Below are 12,150 nucleotides of genomic sequence, written 5' to 3'. Positions count from 1 at the left end.
TGAGTGAAGCACAGATACAGACCCACATCCCATCACTGTGAGTGTATCACAGATACAGACCCACATCCCATCACTGTGAGTGGATCACAAATACAGACCCAATCCCATCACTGTGAGTGAATCACAGATACAGACCCACATCCCATCACTGTGAGTGAATCACAGATACAGACCCACATCCCTTCACTGTGAGTGAATCACAGATGCAGACCCACATCCCATCACTGTGAGTAAATCACAGATACAGACCCACATCCCATCACTGTGAGTGAATCACAGATACAGACCCACATCCCATCACTGTGAGTGTATCACAGATACAGACCCAATCCCATCACTGTGAGTGAATCACAGATAGACCCACATCCCATCACTGTGAGTGAATCACAGATAGACCCACATCCCAACACTGTGAGTGAATCACAGATACAGACCCACATCCCATCACTGTGAGTGAATCACAGATAGACCCACATCCCATCACTGTGAGTGAATTACAGATAGAGACTCACATCTCTTCACTGTGAGTGAATCACAGATAGACCCACATCCCATCACTGAGTGTATCACAAATACAGACCCAATCCCATCAATGTGAGTGAATCACAGATACAGACCCACATCCCAGCACTGTGAGTGAATCACAGATACAGACCCACATCCCATCACTGTGAGTGAATCACAAATACAGACCCACATCCCATCACTGTGAGTGAATCACAGATACAGACCCACATCCCAGCACTGTGAGTGAATCACAGATACAGACCCACATCCCATCACTGTGAGTGATTCACAGATACAGAACCACATCCCATCACTGTGAGTGAATCACAGATACAGACCCACATCCCATCACTGTGAGTGATTCACAGATAGACCCACATCCCATCACTGTGAGTGTATCACAGATAGACCCACATCCCATCACTGTGAGTGAATCACAGATACAGACCCACATCCCATCACTGTGAGTGAATCACAGATCGACCCAACATCTCATCACTGTGAGTGAATCACAGATAGACCCACATCCCATCACTGTGAAAGTATCACAGATACAGACCCACATCCCATCACTGTGAGTGAATCACAGATGCAGACCCACATCCCATCACTGTGAGTGAATCACAGATACAGACCCACATCCCATCACTGTGAGTGAATAACAAATACAGACCCACATCCCATCACTGTGAGTGAATCACAGATACAGTCCCACATCCCATCACTGTGAGTGAATCACAGATGCAGACCCACATCCCATCACTGTGAGTGAATAACAAATACAGACCCACATCCCATCACTGTGAGTGAATCACAGATACAGTCCCACATCCCATCACTGTGAGTGTATCACTGATACAGACCCAATCCCATCACTGTGAGTGAATCACAGATAGACCCACATCCCATCACTGTGAGTGATTCCCAGATTGACCCACATCCCATCACTGTGAAAGTATCACAGATACAGACCCACATCCCTTCACTGTGAGTGAATCACAGATGCAGACCCACATCCCATCACTGTGAGTGAATCACAGATAGACCCACATCCCATCACTGTGAGTGAATCACAGATACAGTCCCACATCCCATCACTGTGAGTGTATCACTGATACAGACCCAATCCCATCACTGTGAGTGAATCACAGATAGACCCACATCCCATCACTGTGAGTGATTCACAGATTGACCCACATCCCATCACTGTGAGTGATTCACAGATACAGACCCACATCCCATCACTGTGAAAGTATCACAGATACAGACCCACATCCCTTCACTGTGAGTGAATCACAGATGCAGACCCACATCCCATCACTGTGAGTGAATCACAGATAGACCCACATCCCATCACTGTGAGTGAATCACAGATACAGACCCACATCCCATCACTGTGAGTGAATCACAGATACAGACCCACATCCCATCACTGTGAGTGAATCACAGATACAGACCCACATCCCATCACTGTGAGTGAATCACAGATACAGACCCACATCCCATCACTGCGAGTGTATCACAAATACAGACCCACATCCCATCACTGTGAGTGAATCACAGATGCAGACCCACATCCCATCACTGTGAGTGTATCACAGATAGACACACATCTCATCACTGTGAGTGAATCACAGATGCAGACCCACATCCCATCACTGTGAGTGTATCACAGATAGACCCACATCCCATCACTGTGAGTGAATCACAGATGCTGACCCACATCCCATCACTGTGAGTGTATCACAGATACAGACCCACATCCCATCACTGTGAGTGTATCACAGATACAGACCCAATCCCATCACTGTGAGTGAATCACAGATACAGACCCACATCCCATCACTGTGAGTGTATCACAGATACAGACCCAATCCCATCACTGTGAGTGAGTCACAGATAGACCCACATCCCATCACTGTGAGTGATTCTGAGATAGACCCACATCCCATCACTGTGAGTGAATCACAGATACAGAGCCACATCCCATCACTGTGAGTGAATCACTGATCGACCCACATCCCATCACTGTGAGTGAATCACAGATACAAACCCACATCCCATCACTGTGAGTGAATCACAGATACAGACCCACATCCCATCACTGTGAGTGAATCACAGATACATACCCACATCCCATCACTGCGAGTGTATCACAGATAGACCCACATCCCATCACTGTGAGTGTATCACAGATACAGACCCACATCCCATCACTGTGAGTGTATCACAAATACAGACCCAATCCCATCACTGTTAGTGATTCACAGATACAGACCCACATCCCATCACTGTGAGTGAATCACAGATACAGACCCACATCCCATCACTGTGAGTGATTCACAGATAGACCCACATCCCATCACTGTGAGTGTATCACAGATACAGACCCACATCCCATCACTGTGAGTGCTTCACAGATACAGACCCACATCCCATCACTGTGAGTGTATCACAGATACATTCCCACATCCCTTCACTGAGAGTGAATCACAGATTCAGACCCACATCCCATCACTGTGAGTGATTCACAGATAGACCCACATCCCATCACTGTGAGTGAATCACAGATAGACCCACATCCCATCACTGTGAGTGAATCACAGATAGACCCACATCCCATCACTGTGAGTGAATCACAGATACAGACCTATATCCCATCACTGTGAGTGAATCACAGATAGACCCACATCCCATCACTGTGAGTGAATCACAGATAGACCCACATCCCATCACTGTGAGTGAATCACAGATAGACCCACATCCCATCACTGTGAGTGAATCACAGATAGACCCACATCCCATCACTGTGAGTGAATCACAGATACAGACCTATATCCCATCACTGTGAGTGAATCACAGATAGACCCACATCCCATCACTGTGAGTGAATCTCAGATGCAGACCCACATCCCATCACTGTGAGTGTATCACAGATAGACCCACATCCCATCACTGAGTGAATCACAGATGCAGACCCACATCCCATCACTGTGAGTGTATCACAGATACAGACCCACATCCCATCACTGTGAGTGTATCACAGATACAGACCCAATCCCATCACTGTGAGTGAATCACAGATACAGACCCACATCCCTTCACTGTGAGTGATTCACAGATAGACCCACATCCCATCACTGTGAGTGATTCACAGATACAGACGCACATCCCATCACTGTGAGTGTATCACAGATAGACCCACATCCCATCACTGTGAGTGAATCACAGATGCAGACCCACATCCCATCACTGTGAGTGTATCACAGAAAGACCCACATCCCATCACTGTGAGTGAATCACAGATGCAGACCCACATCCCATCACTGTGAGTGAATCACAGATACAGACCCACATCCCATCACTGTGAGTGTATCACAGATAGACCCACATCCCTTCACTGTGAGTGAATCACAGATACAGACTCACATCTCATCACTGTGAGTGAATCACAGATAGACCCAAATCCCATCACTGTGAGTGTATCACAGATACAGATCCACATCCCATCACTGTGAGTGAATCACAGATGCAGACCCACATCCCATCACTTTGAGTGTATCACAGATACAGACCCACATCCCATCACTGTGAGTGAATCACAGATAGACCCACATCCCATCACTGTGAGTGTATCACAAATACAGACCCAATCCCATCACTGTGAGTGAATCACAGATACAGACCCACATCCCATCACTGTGAGTGAATCACAGATACAGACCCACATCCCATCACTGTGAGTGAATCACAGATCGACCCACATCTCATCACTGTGAGTGAATCACAGATAGACCCACATCCCATCACTGTGAGGGTATCACAGATACAGACCCACATCCCTTCACTGTGAGCGAATCACAGATGCAGACCCACATCCCATCACTGTGAGTGAATCACAGATACAGACCCACATCCCATCACTGTGAGTGAATCACAGATACAGACCCACATCCCATCACTGTGAGTGTATCACAGATACAGACCCACATCTCATCACTTTGAGTGAATCACTGATCGACCCACATCCCATCACTGTGAGTGAATCACAGATACAGACCCAATCCCATCACTGTGAGTGAATCACAGATAGACCCACATCCCAACACTGTGAGTGATTCACAGATACAGACCCACATCCCATCACTGTGAGTGAATCACAGATACAGACCCACATCCCATCACTGTGAGTGTATCACAGATACAGACCCACATCTCATCACTGTGAGTGAATCACTGATCGACCCACATCCCATCACTGTGAGTGAACCACAGATACAGACCCACATCCCATTACTGTGAGTGAATCACAGGTCGACCCACATCCCATCACTGTGAGTGTATCACAGAAAGACCCACATCCCATCACTGTGAGTGAATCACATATGCAGACCCACATCCCATCACTGTGAGTGAATCACAGATACAGACCCACATCCCATCACTGTGAGTGTATCACAGATAGACCCACATCCCTTCACTGTGAGTGAATCACAGATACAGACTCACATCTCATCACTGTGAGTGAATCACAGATAGACCCAAATCCCATCACTGTGAGTGTATCACAGATACAGATCCACATCCCATCACTGTGAGTGAATCACAGATGCAGACCCACATCCCATCACTTTGAGTGTATCACAGATACAGACCCACATCCCATCACTGTGAGTGAATCACAGATAGACCCACATCCCATCACTGTGAGTGTATCACAAATACAGACCCAATCCCATCACTGTGAGTGAATCACAGATACAGACCCACATCCCATCACTGTGAGTGAATCACAGATACAGACCCACATCCCATCACTGTGAGTGAATCACAGATCGACCCACATCTCATCACTGTGAGTGAATCACAGATAGACCCACATCCCATCACTGTGAGGGTATCACAGATACAGACCCACATCCCTTCACTGTGAGCGAATCACAGATGCAGACCCACATCCCATCACTGTGAGTGAATCACAGATACAGACCCACATCCCATCACTGTGAGTGAATCACAGATACAGACCCACATCCCATCACTGTGAGTGTATCACAGATACAGACCCACATCTCATCACTTTGAGTGAATCACTGATCGACCCACATCCCATCACTGTGAGTGAATCACAGATACAGACCCAATCCCATCACTGTGAGTGAATCACAGATAGACCCACATCCCAACACTGTGAGTGATTCACAGATACAGACCCACATCCCATCACTGTGAGTGAATCACAGATACAGACCCACATCCCATCACTGTGAGTGTATCACAGATACAGACCCACATCTCATCACTGTGAGTGAATCACTGATCGACCCACATCCCATCACTGTGAGTGAACCACAGATACAGACCCACATCCCATTACTGTGAGTGAATCACAGGTCGACCCACATCCCATCACTGTGAGTGTGTCACAGATACAGACCCAATCCCATCACTGTGAGTGAATCACAGATACAGACCCACATCCCATCACTGTGAGTGTATCACAGATACAGACCCACATCCCATCACTGTGAGTGTATCACAAATACAGACCCAATCCCATCACTGTGAGTGAATCACAGATACAGACCCACATCCCATCACTGTGAGTGTATCACAGATACAGACCCACATCCCATCACTGTGAGTGAATCACAGATACAGACCCACATCCCATCACTGTGAGTGTATCACAGATACAGACCCACATCCCATCACTGTGAGTGAATCACAAATACAGACCCAATCCCATCACTGTGAGTGAATCACAGATACAGACCCACATCCCATCACTGTGAGTGTATCACAGATACAGACCCACATCCCATCACTGTGAGTGAATCACAGATACAGACCCACATCCCATCACTGTGAGTGTATCACAAATACAGACCCAATCCCATCACTGTGAGTGAACCACAGATACAGACCCACATCCCATCACTGAGTGAATCACAGATAGACCCACATCCCATCACTGTGAGTGTATCACAAATACAGACCCAATCCCATCACTGTGAGTGAATCACAGATACAGACCCACATCCCATCACTGTGAGTGAATCACAGATACAGACCCACATCCCATCACTGTGAGTGAATCACAGATACAGACCCACATCCCATCACTGTGAGTGTATCACAGATACAGACCCAATCCCATCACTGTGAGTGAATCACAGATAGACCCACATCCCATCACTGTGAGTGAATCACAGATACAGACGCAATCCCATCACTGTGAGTGAATCACAGATAGACCCACATCCCATCACTGTGAGTGAATCACAGATACAGACCCACATCCCATCACTGTAAGTGAATCACAGATAGACCCACATCCCATCACTGCGAGTGAATCACAGATACAGACCCACATCCCATCACTGTGAATGAATCACAGATAGACCCACATCCCATCACTGCGAGTGAATCACAGATACAGACCCACATCCCATCACTGTGAGTGAATCACAGATAGACCCACATCCCATCACTGTGAGTGTATCACAGATACAGACCCACATCCCATCACTGTGAGTGTATCACAGATACAGACCCAATCCCATCACTGTGAGTGATTCACAGATAGGCCCACATCCCATCACTGTGAGTGAATCACAGATACAGACCCACATTCCATCACTGTGAGAGAATCACAGATAGACTCACATCCCATCACTGTGAGTGATTCACAGATACAGACCCACATCCCATCACTGTGAGTGAATCACAGACACAGACCCAATCCCATCACTGTGAGTGAATCACAGATACAGACCCAATCCCATCACTGTGAGGTAATCACAGATACAGACCCACATCCCATCACTGTGAGTGAATCACAGATACAGACCCACATCCCATCACTGTGAGTGTATCACAGATACAGACCCACATCGCATCACTGTGAGTGTATCACAGATACAGACCCACATCCCATCACTGTGAGTGAATCACAGATAGACCCACATCCCATCACTGTGAGTGAATCACAGACACAGACCCAATCCCATCACTGTGAGTGAATCACAGATACAGACCCAATCCCATCACTGTGTGTGAATCACAGATACAGACCCACATCCCATCACTGTGAGTGAATCACAGATACAGACCCACATCCCATCACTGTGAGTGAATCACAGATACAGACCCACATCCCATCACTGTGAGTGAATCACAGATACAGATCCACATCCCATCACTGTGAGTGAATCACAGATACAGACCCACATCCCATCACTGTGAGTGAATCACAGATAGACCCACATCCCATCACTGTGAGTGAATCACAGATACAGACCCACATTCCATCACTGTGAGAGAATCACAGATAGACTCACATCCCATCACTGTGAGTGATTCACAGATACAGACCCACATCCCATCACTGTGAGTGAATCACAGATAGACCCACATCCCATCACTGTGAGTGAATCACAGATACAGACCCACATCCCATCACTGTGAGTGAATCACAGATACAGACCCACATCCCATCACTGTGAGAGAATCACAGATACAGACCCACATCCCATCACTGTGAGTGATTCACAGATACAGACCCACATCCCATCACTGTGAGTGATTCACAGATACAGACCCACATCCCATCACTGTGAGTGAATCACAGATAGACCCACATCCCATCACTGTGAGTGAATCACAGATAGACCCACATCCCATCACTGTGAGTGAATCACAGACACAGACCCAATCCCATCACTGTGAGTGAATCACAGATACAGACCCAATCCCATCACTGTGAGGTAATCACAGATACAGACCCACATCCCATCACTGTGAGTGAATCACAGATACAGACCCACATCCCATCACTGTGAGTGAATCACAGATAGACCCACATCCCATCACTGTGAGTGAATCACAGACACAGACCCAATCCCATCACTGTGAGTGAATCACAGATACAGACCCAATCCCATCACTGTGTGTGAATCACAGATACAGACCCACATCCCATCACTGTGAGTGAATCACAGATACAGACCCACATCCCATCACTGTGAGTGAATCACAGATACAGACCCAATCCCATCACTGTGAGTGAATCACAGATACAGACCCACATCCCATCACTGTGAGTGAATCACAGACACAGACCCAATCCCATCACTGTGAGTGAATCACAGATAGACCCACATCCCATCACTGTGAGTGAATCACAGATACAGACCCACATCCCATCACTGTGAGTGAATCACAGATAGACCCACATCCCATCACTGTGAGTGAATCACAGATACAGACCCAATCCCATCACTGTGAGTGAATCACAGATACAGAACCACATCCCATCACTGTGAGTGAATCACAGATACAGACCCAATCCCATCACTGTGAGTGAATCACAGATAGACCCACATCCCATCACTGTGAGTGAATCACAGATAGACCCACATCCCATCACTGTGAGTGAATCACAGATACAGACCCAATCCCATCACTGTGAGTGAATCACAGATACAGACCCAATCCCATCACTGTGAGTGAATCACAGATAGACCCACATCTCATCACTGTGAGTGAATCACAGATACAGACCCACATCCCATCACTGTGAGTGAATCACAGATAGACCCACATCCCATCACTGTGAGTGAATCACAGATACAGACCCAATCCCATCACTGTGAGTGAATCACAGATACAGACCCACATCCCATCACTGTGAGTGAATCACAGATACAGACCCAATCCCATCACTGTTAGTGAATCACAGATAGACCCACATCTCATCACTGTGAGTGAATCACAGATAGACCCACATCCCATCACTGTGAGTGAATCACAGATAGACCCACATCCCATCACTGTGAGTGATTCACAGATAGACCCACATCCCATCACTGTGAGTGAATCACAGATAGACCCACATCCCATCACTGTGAGTGAATCACAGATACAGACCCACATCCCATCACTGTGAGTGAATCACAGATAGACCCACATCCCATCACTGTGAGAGAATCACAGATACAGACCCAATCCCATCACTGTGAGTGAATCACAGATACAGACCCACATCCCATCACTGTGAGTGAATCACAGATACAGACCCAATCCCATCACTGTGAGTGAATCACAGATACAGACCCACATCCCATCACTGTGAGTGAATCACAGATACAGACCCACATCCCATCACTGTGAGGTAATCACAGATACAGACCCACATCCCATCACTGCGAGTGAATCACAGATACAGACCCACATCCCATCACTGTGAGTGAATCACTGATACAGACCCACATCCCATCACTGTGAGTGAATCACAGATACAGACCCACATCCCATCACTGTGAGTGTATCACAGATACAGACCCACATCTCATTAAACTGTTATGTTATGTGTCACGAGTGTTGTCAATTGTTGACTGCTGATGATATAAATTTGGACACAACTTTATGATGTTGTTTATTGCTCAGGTAGATAAAAATTATTTCCATGTTAACGTTTCTTGTTTGAATCCCTATCAGGACCCGGTTGATCTTGGCTGGCAGCCTTATGTTAGTACTTGGCTAGAAAAGCTTCCGGAGGGCCTGCCTCAGAAAGCAAGAGGATACTTCCAGATACTTTTTGACAAAAGCATTTCAGCAGGCCTAATATTTGTAAAAAAGCATCGAAATTTGCAGCAATTTGCCGTCACAAATTTGGGGATTGTGATGACTCTTTGCCATCTATTACAAGCTTTTCTGAACTTCATGAGCAAGAATGGTGGATTTGGAGCTGGTGAGTAAACCAGAAATCATTCTCATCATTAGGAGTGTCAAAATTAAAAGCACAAGAGAGACATAGGTGTGTCTGCGCACAATGCTTTGGGGTTGAAAAGAGCGTTAATGCTGAAAAACGGAAGGTGTGATTGAACAGCGTGAAGAAGCATTTTTCTGTATCTGCATTGTGCTGTACCTGTCATTGATAGGAGAGTGTAACGGGAGCTATAATCTGTATTCAACTCCCTGCTGTACGAACCCTGGGTGTGTTTGATGGGGACAGTGTAGAGGGAGCTTTACTCTATATCTAGTCCCGTGCTGTACCTGTCCTGGGAGTGTTTGAAGGGGACAGTGTAGAGGGAGCTTTACTCTGTATCTAACACCGTACCTGTACCTGTCCTGGGAGTGTTTGATGGGGACTGTGTAGAGGGAGCTTTACCTGTCCCTCTCCTGGGAGTGTTTGATGGGGACAGTGTAGAGGGAGCTTTACTCTGTATCTAGCCCCGTGCTGTACCTGTCCTGGGAGTGTTTGATGGGGACAGTGTAGAGCGAGCTTTACCTGTACCTGTCCTGGGAGCGTTTGATGGGGACAGTGTAGAGGGAGCTTTATTCTGTATCTAACCACGTGCTGTACCTGTCCTGGGAGTGTTTGATGGGGACAGTGTAGAGGGAGCTTTACTCTGTATCTAACCCCGTGCTCCACCTGTCATGGGAGTGTTTGATGGGGACAGTGTAGTCGCTTTACCTGTACCTGTCCTGGGAGTGTTTGATGGGGACAGTGCAGAGGGAGCTTTACCTGTCCCTGTCCTGGGAGTGTTTGATCGGGACAGTGTAGAGGGAGCTTTACTCTGTATCTAACCCCGTGCTGTACCTGTCCTGGGAGTGTTTGATGGGGACAGTGCAGAGGGAGCTTTACTCTGTATCTAGCCCCGTGCTGTACCTGTCCTGGGATTGTTTGATGGGGACAGTGTAGAGGGAGCTTTACTCTTTATCTAACCCCGTGCTGTACCTGTCCTGGGAGTGTTTGATTCGGACAGTGTAGAGGGAGCTTCACGCTGTATCTAACCCCGTGCTGTCGCTGTCCTGGGAGTGTTTGATGGGGACAGTGTAGAGGGAGCTTTACTCTGTATCTAACCCCGTGCTGTCGCTGTCCTGGGAGTGTTTGATGGGGACAGTGTAGAGGCAGCTTTAGTCTGTATCTAACCCCGTGCTGTACCTGTCTGGGAGTGTTTGATGGGGACAGTGTAGAGGGAGCTTTACTCTGTATCTAACCCCGTGCTGTCGCTGTCCTGGGAGTGTTTGATGGGGACAGTGTAGAGGGAGCTTTACTCTGTATCTAACCCCGTGCTGTCGCTGTCCTGGGAGTGTTTGATGGGGACAGTGTAGAGGGAGCTTTACTCTGTATCTAACCCCGTGCTGTCGCTGTCCTGGGAGTGTTTGATGGGGACAGTGTAGAGGCAGCTTTACTCTGTATCTAACCCCGTGCTGTACCTGTCTAAAAATTTCTGTTGGCAATATTGTGGCAGGAGCTTTACTGTGTGTCTAAGCCTGTATCTGTCTTTAGAATGTTTGATGGTGATAGTGTAGAGGGATCAGTACTCTGGGCGATATTGCCAGCACTTAAGCCCAATTTCCATACAATTAGCAGGAGCCACCCCATATCCAGTGGACTCCCCAGCAAGTGCTCAGGTCTGCGCCGATTAGTCCTCTTTTTGAAAAACATGAACTGACGGCAGGGCTTCTGGGGAGAGCCAAGGAGGTGAATAGCCATCTTTGCTGATAGGCAAAGAGCCTGGGGGTTCTGGCCTTGCCACCCCAGTGCTCGGTGGCGGGGGTGAGGGACCCTTAGCTGGGTGCGGTGGTCCCTCAACAGTGTTGTACTGCCATGGAAGATGGAGGAAGGTGCTG

At 47.4% G+C, this 12,150-nt stretch overlaps 1 protein-coding gene across 1 annotated transcript in view; it reads left to right on the top strand.

Annotated features, from left to right (window-relative positions):
• Window positions 1–12,150, top strand: part of LOC140411509 (dynein axonemal heavy chain 6-like) — a 1,703,852-nt gene that overhangs the window by 1,016,037 nt on the left and 675,665 nt on the right. The window contains exon 41 of the mRNA XM_072500595.1: window positions 10,009–10,261. Coding sequence (XP_072356696.1) covers window positions 10,009–10,261 — 253 coding nt within the window. The remainder of the gene's footprint in view (window positions 1–10,008; window positions 10,262–12,150) is intronic.

The sequence above is a fragment of the Scyliorhinus torazame genome, chromosome 4 (assembly GCF_047496885.1).
Source record: "Scyliorhinus torazame isolate Kashiwa2021f chromosome 4, sScyTor2.1, whole genome shotgun sequence".
NCBI lineage: Eukaryota > Metazoa > Chordata > Chondrichthyes > Carcharhiniformes > Scyliorhinidae > Scyliorhinus > Scyliorhinus torazame.
Note: the sequence above shows the minus strand (reverse complement) of the source record. Positions and strands in the feature narration are given on the sequence as shown.